The sequence below is a fragment of the Natator depressus genome, chromosome 7 (genome assembly GCF_965152275.1).
Source record: "Natator depressus isolate rNatDep1 chromosome 7, rNatDep2.hap1, whole genome shotgun sequence".
NCBI lineage: Eukaryota > Metazoa > Chordata > Testudines > Cheloniidae > Natator > Natator depressus.
In genome coordinates, this window is record NC_134240.1 from 8,958,159 (window position 1) to 8,971,879 (window position 13,721).

Below are 13,721 nucleotides of genomic sequence, written 5' to 3' on the forward strand. Positions count from 1 at the left end.
GGGAAAGCAGTGGATGTGTTGTTTCTTGACTTTAGCAAAGCTTTTGACACAGTCTCCCACAGTATTCTTGTCAGCAAGTTAAAGAAGTATGGGCTGGCTGAATGTACTATAAGGTGGGTAGAAAGTTGGCTAGATTGTCGGGCTCAACGGGTAGTGATCAATGGCTCCATGTCTAGTTGGCAGCCGGTGTCAAGTGGAGTGCCCCAGGGGTCGGTCCTGGGGCCGGTTTTGTTCAATATCTTCATAAATGATCTGGAGGATGGTGTGGATTGCACTCTCAACAAACTTGCGGATGATACTAAACTGGGAGGAGTGGTAGGTAGGATACAGAGGGACCTAGACAAATTGGAGGATTGGGCCAAAAGAAACCTGATGAGGTTCAATAAGGATAAGTGCAGGGTCCTGCACTTAGGACGGAAGAACCCAATGCACAGCTACAGACTAGGGACCGAATGGCTAGGCAGCAGTTCTGCGGAAAAGGACCTGGGGTTACAGTGGACGAGAAGCTGGATATGAGTCAGCAGTGTGCCCTTGTTGCCAAGAAGGCCAATGGCATTTTGGGATGTATAAGTAGTGGCATAGCGAGCAGATCGAGGGACGCAATCGTTCCCCTCTATTCGACATTGGTGAGGCCTCATCTGGAGTACTGTGTCCAGTTTTGGGCCCCACACTACAAGAGGGATGTAGATAAATTGGAGAGAGTCCAGCAAAGGGCAACAAAAATGATTAGGGGTCTGGAACACATGACTTATGAGGAGAGGCTGAGGGAACTGGGATTGTTTAGTCTGCGGAAGAGAAGAATGAGGGGGGATTTGATAGCTGCTTTCAACTACCTGAGAGGTGGTTCCAGAGAGGATGGTTCTAGACTACTCTCAGTGGTAGAAGATGACAGGACAAGGAGTAATGGTCTCAAGTTGCAGTGGGGGAGGTTTAGGTTGGATATTAGGAAAAACTTTTTCACTAGGAGGGTGGTAAAACACTGGAATGCGTTACCTAGGGAGGTGGTAGAATCTCCTTCCTTGGAAGTTTTTAAGGTCAGGCTTGACAAAGCCTTGGCTGGGATGATTTGATTGGGGATTGGTCCTGCTTTGAGCAGGGGGTTGGACTAGATGACCTCCTGAGGTCCCTTCCAACCCTGATATTCTATGAAGCAAATGGGGACACCGTCCTGTACAAGATAACAGATTGTACCTTTACAATAACAATAATCCCAGTTAGTATCTGCTACTGGGTTTTGTGGGGGGTGGGGCACACAGCCTAGAGCAACCCCTTATCCTTGAAGTTTGATCCTATTTCTGGCCTTAGCAGAATCCATTGGGACCTTGAAGTACAGAAGGCAAGAGTGAGGCATGTATTGTTGGATTTTTTTTTTTTTAAAGAAGCTATGCCCCACCCAAATATGCTTGGCAGGAACTATAAGTGGCCATCAGAAAAGGGTGGGAGATGAGTTCAGTTACCTTTTTCCAACCCTACTGAAGATGAGGAGTCTGCAGAGGTATAAGCAGTGGAAAAAGTAGTGCAATCCTATTAGGGTTGAGGTAGGAGACTGCAAGTAGCTGATGTGTGTATATAACTCATTGAAGGAAAAGGATCGTGATGTGATCCGCATCCCCAATACCACCCTTCAGACCTGAACCCTGTGAAATAGCATGACACCAGACATGACCACACTAATAAATCTGCATACCATGAGGCTCAGTCCAATGTGGATAAACTTCAATGGTAAGGGAGTGTCTGCTCTGAAACAAACCAGTCCTCCAGTGGAGCAGGGCTTGAATGGGGGTAGTGCTATAAGCCTCCAGGTGTTTGCTTTTGCATGCTTTCTGACAGGGTGAGAGATGGGATCTTTTCCTGATGCACATTCCTCTCTTACAGTAGGAACTGATGGCTGTGAAGAGTAGCCAACTTGTTTTGGCAGCCTGCCTTTGTGCCTTTTGAGAAGGCACCATTTTTGTGTGGCACTTTCCTAGATTCCACCTACCTTTCCTTTGGCCACACCTTCCCCTGAACTCTCTTGCACCCACAAGCAAGGGTTGTGTTGATGCCACTGAGATGCATGTTCCAGTCTTTTCTCCATATATGTCCCTTCTGCATCTTTAATCTATGGTGCCAATTTCTGCCTGAATGTGGCCTGCATGCCATATTAGCATATGGTCCCACCTGTGATTACACATAAGGTAGTGATGGGCTTTTGCTTGCTTTTCCTTCCCTCAAAGGAAGGGATGGGGTTGCCCCGTTTTCTTCCAAACACTTAGCCACCCTTGCACGTTGAGAGTGCAGAGCAGCTCCTATCGCTCATTTGCTTCCCCCTCTTTGTTACTACACAGTGTAGACATTAGGAGCACAATGAAAATTTTACATGAACATGATGAGCCTGATTCACTAGAATGATCAGCCATAAAATCACCTTAACCAGCCCTGGGAGCATTCCCTTCATGTAGGGATCGGCTGATGGCATAGGGTCACTGCAGCAGCTCTGTCATCCCTCACACGCTCTCTGGCTGGCAATGGAGGGAAGCGTGCGCCTTCACCAGACGGACCCTTGAAAAGCTGCTCAACTTAGGCTGTGTCCTGAATTGGCTCTGGGAACAGAGCTGAATAAGAGTGGCTCGGAGCCACTTTGGCTCTTCCCACCTCTTCCTGACCATGCTTCTTTTTCTGCTAGTCATTCAATTGGAAGAGAGAGACAACACTGGCACATCCCAGTTAGAATATTCTCTTCATGTGACAGCTGTAAATGAGAAATAAAGTAAAACTAGGTTTTCCTCAACATTTGTGCAAGCAATGTTGAATCATAGTTTAAAAAATCCCTTTGTACTGTAAATTCATATGGTACCTTATAAACAATAAGTTGAGCTCCCTGCCTGCACGTGCCTCCCCCCCCAAGAGCCTAAAGGGAATCGGACAGCAGGGGGAGGGGAATTGAACAAAGTTGGACAGGTGGGTTTGAAAGGAGAGGGTTGATGGCATGAAGAAGGCAACTGTTCCCTATGTGGAAGCAGCAGGATATTAAGCTGTGAGAAGGAGAAAAGCAGTCTGGGAAGGGAGTATGGATTGTGTAAGAGAAATGCAAGCTGGTGGGCAGAAGATTTTGTAGAGCTTTGGTGATATTGAGCAAGAAGGGAAGGATGAGGAGAAACCAAAGGAGCAGCAGAAAGAAGTCAGATTATTGAATGGCCAAGGACATGCAGACAAGAAGAGGAGGAACTGAGCAGCAGTAGTAGGCAGACCAAGAAGGGAATAAAGAGCAAGACCCAGCCCTGTGTCTTAGCTACGAGAGGCAGAGTAGGCCATTAATGGACTTGGTGAGGCTGGTTTGCGTGGAGTGAAATTTTGTGGGGAGCAAGAGGAGAGTTGGCAGATAGGGAATCAAGCAGAGAGAGTAACCAACAAGAGAGAGAGAATGGATAGGCTGGTACAAACAGACTGAAGTAGGGGGTATACAACAGCATGCCTGGTAGCAAAGGGCAAGCATCCAGAAAAGAGAGATTCCTTAAAGATAAGAGAAACTAAGGGGGATTTCACACGCTTAGTCTCTTTGACCATTTAAAACATTTTTCCCCATCAGAATATTTCAAAACGGTTAAGTTGTGTGAGGATGGGTGAGTGCAATTACCTCCATCTAGAGCTCTGCACTGGCCTCGCCACACAAGCGAGACATTCAGTTCCTTCCTCAAACTGGCAGGCAGTTTGAGTCCCAAGCAGAGGGAAGAGGGCAAGGGCCCAACAATACTCAGTAGCAGCAACTGTGGCCAGTTAATCAGGAGTATTGAAGGACATCTGAAACAGTCCGGTTCTATTCTCAGAAGGTGACTGCAATGTGTGGCTTGAAGCATGGGGGTGGTGAAACAGTTCAGGGTTATAGCAAGGACAGAGAGAATCTGCCAGGAGAACAATGATCGCACAGCTCCCAATACAGCTCATGGTTTCATGTTTTAAATGCTAACCAGACAGAATACTTGCCAGAACACATTCTATGGAATATGAAGTCTGAAACTGTTACGACTTTTTTTTTTTCCTGTGTACTGTGCCTTTAAGTTTCTAAGAACTCTGCCTGTTTGCAGAGATGGCAGCCATTTTGTTCTCAGAACTACTGCAGTTTGTCATGGAAGAAATGCACACTGTGCTCTCTCCTAGACAGGGCATTTTTGCTCTTTTTTTTGTGTGTAATGTTTCCTCAGTCTAAAAACAAAAATTCTGGACTGAAAATATAAGTTGTGTAGATAGAAATCACGTGTTCTTAGTTTAAAAAAAAAAAAAAGGCAGTGGCATACAACAGTGTGAAAAAGGAAAGTCACAATAGGGCACTATGTGTTGCAGGAGAATTTAACAGAAGAAAGTACCATGTAAGCAACAGAGTTCATTGACTGAATCTGTAAAACCTGTTCAGTTATTGCTGTTGCTGGGCAAATACCTCTGGACAAACTGGAGACTAGAATCCAACTGGAAGACAGAGATTATACCAGGGCATCATGGTTACTTAATGGCTGATGGAAATTCTTTTCGCATTGACTTGTTCCATTCCACCCTTTTTCATCATCGTATCAACAGACCGCATATTACAAGCATTGTTCCCACGTGTTCGTATCTACCCCTTGGCTTCTGAAGAAAGCATCCTGTGAAACTTGAATAGTCTTTATTTCAAGTTGTTTCTTTCAGGAGACTCTGTTTCACTCTAGCTCTTTTGGCACTGGCACCTGTACAAGACCAATAAGAAGACACGTTAATAGCAGGAAAATCTGGCTTTTTCCCTCTTCTTTCCAAAAATAAGTGTGCTGCTTGGAATCAGACAGTAACATCAAAGTACTGAAAATGTAACAGGAAATTCTGTGGCTATAATGGTTAAATTCTTGGCACATTGTTCTTTCTTAGAATTCACAGAGCTGATGGTTATTGCTTGATAAATCAATAACACCATTTAGCCCAGATACAGCACTTTCCCATAGCTCTCAGAGTGCTCTACAAGGTGAGAGGGCATTCTTATCCCCCATATGACAGTTGGGGAAAGACCCTCTGGAAAGGGTTTAAGTGATGTGCCAAGATCACACAGTGAGTCAGTGGCAGAGTTGAGAACAGAGCCTATGTGCCTTGAACCCAAGTCCAGTGGGCTGTCCACTGCAGGTATTTTACTTCTAATCAGTTGTGACCCATTCTAGACAGCGTGACAGGATCCAAGATACAACACTTATACGCCAATGTAAAAGGTCAGAAGTCCTGAAGACTGCCTTTCTTTGCAGCTAAATCAGTCTTTAAATAATCCTTGCCACTGCAGTAGTAGTAATAATAAAAATACCCCAGTGCTGAGAGTTAGTTAGAGACATAGTGGCAGCATTAACTTTGAATTTACAGGCAGGGGTCATTTTAAGACCTCTCATCTTCTTTAACATTTCAGGCCAAATTCTTGTCTCCGTTACACCATGTGTAACACCATTGACTACCATGAGTTTGTACAAATGTAAATGGGACCAAAATATGGCCTTTCAATTAATACATTGAAAAAAAATTCAGAGAAAGTTATGAAGCAGGTGTCAATTACTTGAGAAATTGGAATGGTACCTTTTGGCAATATACTTTTTAGACTGGACCCTCCACACTCTTGCTCGTGGGAGTATTCCTTAATCACAAAAGCAATTCCATTTGGATGATTATTTTCACAGAATTTAAGGGGCCTGATCACTTATGTAAGGACTACGGGGGTCAGTTTTAGCTCCTAGAAGAACAGAACGTTAAACACAGTGGCCATGATTTTGAATGCCCAACCTGAGACTTCTGAAAGGGGCCTGGTTTTCGGAGGTTGAGGGCTCACCACTTTCTGAAAATCATCCTCATTAAAGTATTTCAAGTTGGATACACAAAAATGGAAACATCCAAAATCATTAGTCCTTTTCATAATTTTGCAAAAAATGCATAACAGACCCAGATCCTACTCCTATTGTTGCCAAGAATTTTGCTGTTGACTTAAATGGCAACAGGACCGAGTCCAGTCACTACAGTGATATACACAGATCCAGGGCCGATATATTATTTTGTTAAATGCTTGCTCACTGTTAACATTTCACACATACAAAACCAAATTCACCACCGATGTAAAAGGGCATATCTCCATTGATTTCATTCCTGGTACACTTGCTCATGCCAGAAGTGAATTTAAGCCATGGTCTTCCTTGTTTCGTTTTGTCTATTTATTAAAAACTTTATTTTTAATAAAAATATTATTGAAGGTAGTATATGTGCCCTGCAGACCAAAACAACACATTAGAGGCCATTTGATTTTCTACTCAGGCAATTTTAAAAATGTGTCCTAGACCAGATAGACCAAAGCAGCTCAGGAGAAGCCACTTCTGCCTGTCTAGCAAATTATTAATTCAATGTCATGGCATATGCACTAAGTATACCTTCAACATTATTGAATATACAGACATAGATTAAGGGGCATTGGCATTGTCACCACTTGTATTGTCATCATGATAATTTCAGACAAACTACGGAAGAGCTGCTGTCAAACAAACAAACAAACAAACTTACTCCTCTCCCCACTAAAACAAGAACACAGTCTCATATGAGATCTTATGGGGCTTTTACCACTCAGAAGAACTTTAGAATATCCACATATTCATAAATGACCTGGAAAAAGGGGTAAACAGTAAAGTGGCAAAATTTGCAGATGATAAAAAACTACTCAAGATAGTTAAGTCCCAGGCAGACTGTGAAGAGCTACAAAAGGATCTCTCAAAACTGGGTGACTGGGCAAACAAAATGGCAGATGAAATTCAATGTTGATAAATGCAAAGTAATGCACGTTGGAAAACATAATCCCAACTCTACATATAAAATGATGGGGTCTAAATTAGCGGTTACCACTCAAGAAAGAGATCTGGGAGTCACTGTGGATAGTTTTCTGAAAACATCTGCTCAGCGTAAAGTGACAGTCAAAAAAGCAAACAGAATGTTGGGAATCATTAGGAAAGGGATAGATAATAAGACAGAAAATATCATATTGCCTCTATATAAATCCATGATACGCCCACATCTTGAATATTGTGTGCAGATGTGGTCCCCCCATCTCAAAAAAAGATATATCAACTTGGAAAAGGTTCAGAAAAGGGCAACAAAAATTATTAGGGGTATGGAACAGCTGCCATATTAGGAAAGATTAATCAGACTGGGACTTTTCAGCTTGAGAAGACTAAAGGGGGATATGATAGAGGTCTATAAAATCATGGCTGGTATGGAGAAAGTAAATGAGGAAGTGTTATTTACTCCTTCTCATAACACAAGAACTAGGGGTCAACAAATGAAACTAATATGCAGCAGGTTTAAAAGGAAGTATTTTTTCACACAACGCACAGTCAACCTGTGGAACTCCTTGCCAGAGGATGTTGTGAAGGCCAAGAATCTAACAGAACTAGATACATTAAAAAAAGAACTAGATAAATTCATGGAGGATAGGTTCACCAATGGTTATTAGCCAGGATGGGCAGGGATAGTGTCCCCAGCCTCTGTTTGCCAGAAGTTGGGAATGGGTAATGGGATGGATCATTTGATGATTACGTGTTCTGTTCATTCCCTCTGGGGCACCTGGCATTGGCCACTGTCGGAAGATAGGATACTGGGCTAGATGGACCTTTGGTCTGACCCAGTATGGCCGTTCTTATGTTAAGGCTAGGGCACTGAACAGGGGACTAAGTAGACATAGGTTCAGTTCCTGGCCCTGCCACTGGTTTGCTAGGTAATCTTTAGGCAAGTCACTTCATCTCCTTCAGCCTCACTTTCCCAATCTGTGAAATGGGCATAATGATACTCCACTTGTAAGGGGCTTTGAGATCTATGGATGAAAAGTGCTGGATAAGTGTTATTACGGGGCTCAGAACCTCATAGGATTGACCATATATTGTATGATGTTTGGAGGATTAGTAATAAATCATTCGTGCAACTATTTGCACCCTAAAAGAAACAGATTTTTACACACACACACACGAATTTTCTTCTGATTTTTTTGCTTATCTATGGAGTTGAATCCTTTTCTTTTACCTTTATGATTGTGGGCATACAAAGGTTTGAAATCTCCCTTTAGGACTTTGCGTCAGTGGTACCATTTCACTGACTATTATTTAGAGGGGCTTGTGATTTGTCTAGTTATAAGATGAAATTAGGCATGAAAAATCTCACTCTAGGGGGAAATAATGGTTTGGGTTTGCCATCCTTGCTCAAAGAACATGCCGTCCTTATATAGGAAAAGCTCCCACTGAAAGTTGGGCTTAATATTTACCACATTTGAAGTAAAACTGTTGTTGGTCATTATTGAGATGTAAGGTGTGAATTAAAGTATGACTTCATCTAACAGCTCATAATGGCCCATCAGCCAGCTAACAAACCCTTTATCAAAATTCCATAACATAAATGTACTTAATTTTAAAATGATGATGAATCTATCCATAAAGCATAGCAGCCAAATCTTCACCAGGCATTAATAATTGCACCTGCAAAATTTGTGGTTGTAGTAATTTGCCTGTGCAAAATTCTGCATTTGTGCATATAGAAACACATGACTAATGCTCAAAATCTGTTCACAAAAATGCCAACTTGCATACAATAAACATGTTTATGTGCCTGAAAATGAATATGCCCACAGTTTTTGAAGATGCTTTTGTGGAAGCCTTTAAAATAGAATATTACATTTGATTTGCGTTAAATTACAGAGATGGAATTATTTCCCTGTTGCTACCATTCTGTTTCATATACACTTACCGGTTTAAGATAGGCGACATTACTCTGACGAATGTCATTTAAGAGCTTATCTCTTGGGGTTATCTCAACCAGAGGAGGTGGTCGTTTTTTTGGAACTGGTTTGAGAGTCTTGATCACATCTTTGAGACTTGTTTTTTCAGCTGGTTCTACGTATTCTGGTATAGTGGGCTTGCGTTGAGTTCTCTTGAGTTTGACCATTTTGAAGGAGGCAGGTTCCTCACTGCTCTTTTCTTCTGGGGCTGGCTTTCTTGCATGTTCATTTTTCCTGCTCATGGGCATAGTTTTAGGGACAGGTGGAGGCTTGGGGGCTTGTATTGAGCTATACATCCTTGAATCAGGCATTGGTCCCCCTAGCATTTCCCAAATCCCAGGAGGCAACCCTAGTCCATTTTCTAACATGGCTATTAACTCTCTCTGCTCTTTTAATTGCTGCTGTTTTTGCTCCTCCTGCCTTTTTTGTCTTTGTCTGTCAAGGTTTCTGCTGAGCAGATTGGTAACAACCATCCTGGGGCCTGGAAGTTCAAAGTGATAGCCCATCTTCAGCAGCTTAGGGTTGGCTTTCAGAAGCCTAGCAATTTCCATTTCAGCTTGATGGCCCAACATGTTCCTCTGATTGTGAAAACGCAGTTCAGTTAACGTCTCATTATATTGCAGACATCTCATGATTGCAACAATTCCCTTGCCTGAGATAAAATTTGAATCAATATTTAGAGTAGTGATGCTCCTGTTTTCACGTAACATGTTGGCCACAGCAAAAGCTACGTTGTCATCAGCTCCCACATTGGCTAAACTAAATGTTTTTACATGCTTATTTTTTTTCATGGCGTTCACAAAGTCCACCAGCATTTCCTTTGGGATGTTTTCAATGTTGTTCAGATTGAGTTCCTTCACATCTGGATCGTTTTTCCGGACCTTCTGCAAGTTCTCATCTAAATTGGTTTGGTTTCCTGAAGGTCTTGCACTTAACTTAATAAAGCTAGTATCTACAGCTAACTTCTTTGGAATTTGTAGTTTTGATACTTTCTTTTCATTGTTTTCTTGGTTTTCTGGATTTCCCCCTGATTTTGTACATAGCTTCTTAGTTACCTGATCACTGTTGATGTTTTCGTCTCCATATGGCTTCTTTATTCTTGATTCTTCATCATCATCCTCCTCCTCGTCGTCGTCGTCATCATCTTCTTCCTCCTCATCTTCTGTCTCTTTATAGCTTCTCTCTTCATTTGTTTCTCCTGATTGTTGTGCTGAACGAGGTTTGGCCTGTTCGACATGTTCGTTTTTGTAATATGTTTCTTTTCTGTCTGCTTCTGTAGTATCTTCTGCCATTTTTTTCTTAGCAATATCGTCCATATCCCCAGCATTTTCTTCAAACTTCTCTGCAATGTTTCTCTAAAGAAGACAAAATGCTAATAGCTGAAATAATTTTAAATGGTTTTGTTACATTAATTATGCACTGAAATAAAAATATAGCGAACGGCTTTAATGTATCTCTGTTTTTCCTCACATTATATTCTAGAGAATGCTTTTTGAAAAAAGAAAGTGTTCATAGTACTTCTGGCCTAAATGTGAATGAACAATAATTCCTTACTTAAATACTGTTATACAGCAATCTCTCATATAAACTTTCCAAGAATGCCAATAACTTCTTTCACATTCCTGATCAAAAGTCTATTGATGTCGAGAGAAATCTATTTACATCAATGGTAGATCAGCCCTAATTTTTTCTGATATAACAATGTGTTGTCCATCGCATTTCTAGGAGACCTTTGTTTTTCATGTAGCAAAAAACCGGAGATACATTTCTAGATATTGGCTCTGTGGCTCAGTCTAATTAAGACCAAAGAGGAGAATGTCATAGTAACGTGTAGAACTGTTAGTGTCCAAGCCTTAGGAGTTTGGGCTTCTGTGTAAAGCATTAGCATTAAGGGGGCACCACTGGGGACGTAGGTGAATATTAGTTCAATTGCTTTTGTGTTCTGCGATGGGAACGTGGTTTCTGAACACTGCTTGATGGAAGGACTGTGCTTTTAGCATCAGTAATGACATCATATTGGCCACTGCTCAGTTCCTGCCAGGAAGTGTAGCCACTTTCCCTGAAGGTCTATTTTATGTACAATTTAATTTTCTTGCCCCTCTCTCATGATGGGTAAGAACTGGATTTTACTACTCAGGACCCATTTCACTTTGTCTGCAGCTTGCTATTAGTAAGCAACTAGACAGAAGGCCTGATCTTAGAGTCCACGTCCAGCTTAAAACTCCCATGGACTCCAGTGAGAGTTTATATATAAATAAGGAGTGCACGATCAGGCCCTTTGAAAGTACAAAAGTAAGGGATGCAGATGGTGGTGGTGGTCCTGCCCCACTGAGATCAGGACTGGGACCACAGTGACACTTAACCGCACTTCTCCTTTGTACCAGTGGAGGTTGCTATTTGTCAAGTTCTGAAGTGACAAAGTAGGGGATGCTGAAATATAAATAAATCATATCTGTTTGCTGTATTAATGAAACCCTTGGAGTTTTTGTATGGATTTAACTTGACACGGAGCTGGGAATGAACCACACAACCCCCACCTTTGGAATAGTTCAAATCTGGATCCAAACTGTGCAACTCAGGCCCATCTCTACTTTGTACAATAGAGGTTAAAGAAACCCCAACAACTTTCAACATCCCAAAGTATAAAAGGAAACACATTTATATACAAACCTCTTAAAGGCCAAGAATGATCAAGCGACAGCTTATCTTCTTTGTAAACAGCTACTGGGACACAAACTTTTACTGGAATTCAGGGATATACAGTACTGATGTACTAGAATACAACCATATTATATAAGGTAGGACTGATGGTAAAAAGTCATACTGTGTTTCTCCCTTGAGTCATTTAAAATTCCTACACGTCCTAATCCTGATGTATTTCCACAGGCACATCTCCCCTTGTATTCAGTGAGAGTTTGGCCTGCATAAAGACTATGGCCCCAATTCAGCAAAGCATTTAAGTACGTGCTTAACTTTAAGTCAATGGGACTTAGGAATGTGCTTAAGTGCATTGCTGAATAGGGCTGGACTCTTGAATCAGAGCCCACAAAAAGACATACAACTGGATCCCCAGCTGGTGTAAATCAGCACAGTTCCATTAACATGGCTGATTTACATTTGCTGAGTATTTGGCCCATGAAGTTTGGGCTCATAGTCACTAGTGACTTTAACTCAGTCAAAAAGACAGACATTTTCAATGTGACATTAAGTTCTATTAATGATTACTATTATTATTACCATTTAATTTTAGAGTTTATTAAGCCCTTCTAATTATATTAAGGTTATATGGGAAAATCACGCTAGCCAATATTTATATTCTTATATATATTATGGAGAAATAAAAAGCTTGACTTCTATTTTGTGATTTGCTTTTATATGGTCTTTTTTCAATCACAGGTTTTGATGAAATAAAAATGTCATTTTCTTGCATTTGAAAATGTAGTTAACAATTTAGGGCAAAAAGTAAAAATCTTTTACTGGGGTAATCTTTCAAGTTAGATCCTATAGTTATAGAAAATTTTGAAATAAGATTTGACTGAGTTTAAATTCATACACTATACTGTGCTTTAATTTGCAGAAGGAACTGACAGAGAGGAAGCAAAAGCATCAAACCTATTATTATGAAGGCCCTGATCTTTGGCAATATACAGTTACAATAAGTCTTATAGCAGATGCATAATAAACAGTTGTGATTCTCGCTTATTACCTCAGATGGCAAGAGGTTGACGGGAACTCTCTCGTCCTCTAGCATGCGTCTTGATGCCTTCTGCCAATACAGGTAATCAACAAGAGATCTGTGGTCAAAGTTTCCTGTTGGAGGTTTTTCAGTCTGATCTTTCTGTATCATTCCAACTGGGACTCTTGGGTCTGGAGCCATGACTTCCATTTCACACTGGAGCTCCCTCAGCTCTTCAGGGGATAAGTTTCCTAAGATTTCATCTTCATCAATGTCCTCGATTCTGACTTCCCGGTCAGAATTTTGGCTGAATTCAGACATTTTTTTAAACCTGAAGAAAACAATTTATAAAACACTGTGCTACTAACGGTATTACACGCTGTTAAATCCCCGCATTCGTGTTTTTGTCATGACCTGTGGCAGTGCTTGATCTCAATGTGTGAGAGAGACAGTGGGACTAAAGCTTTTACTAAGTCTATATTAAGCTGCTGCACTTGGCTGGATCAAGAGAATTTATGGAGATGTTGCCATGCTCCGTTTTCAGCAACTTGTCAGCTGTGCAAACCCTTCTGACATTTCAGTACAGCTGGTATGTCTCTGATTGCGTAATAGAGAAGACGATAGTTTTCTAGAGGATTCCCTTCAGAGGATGACTTTTAAATCTCATCATATTGACGAATCTGCTATATAAACAGGATGAAATTCACATTTGTGCAGAGAACCAACACACAAGTTTTCTTGGAACTGGAAAAGGTTCAGAGTAGGGCAACAAAGACAATCAAAGGTATGGAAGTGCTCCCGTACGACAAGAAACTAAAAAGATTGGGGTCTTCAGTTTAGAAAAGAGACAACGAAGAGGGGCTATGATAGAAGTCTATCAAATCGTGTAGTGTGGAGAAAGTGAAAGTGTTATTTATCCTTTCACACAATACAAAAAACAAAGTGTCCCAATGAAATTAATAGACAGTGGGTTTAATACGAACTAGAAGAAGTATTTTTTCACAGAACGCACAACTAACCAGTGGAACTCCCTGTAGTGGGATATTGTGATGGCCAAAAATATAATTGGGTTCAAAAAAATAACTGGATAATTTCATGGAGGATAGGTTCATCAAGATCAACCCCATGCTTAGGGCAATGTTGAACCTCTGACTACCAGAAGCCAGGAGTGGAAGACGGGGATGGATCACTCCAAAAATGCCCTGTTCTGTACACTTCCCCTGAAGTTCTGGTACAGGCCACTGCTGGAGACAGCAAACTGGACAA

General features: G+C 41.2%; 1 protein-coding gene across 1 annotated transcript; it reads right to left on the reverse strand.

Moving 5' to 3' along the window:
* Positions 1 to 4,534: 4,534 nt before the first annotated feature.
* LMOD3 (leiomodin 3) lies at positions 4,535 to 12,776 on the reverse strand. The gene is made up of 3 exons (XM_074959668.1): positions 12,486 to 12,776; positions 8,749 to 10,134; positions 4,535 to 4,697 (listed from the first exon to the last, which is right to left on the reverse strand). Exons 1-3 carry the CDS (start codon positions 12,774 to 12,776, stop codon positions 4,671 to 4,673), a joined length of 1,704 nt encoding a protein of 567 aa, XP_074815769.1. The 3' UTR covers positions 4,535 to 4,670.
* Between the last annotated feature and the right edge of the window lie 945 nt (positions 12,777 to 13,721).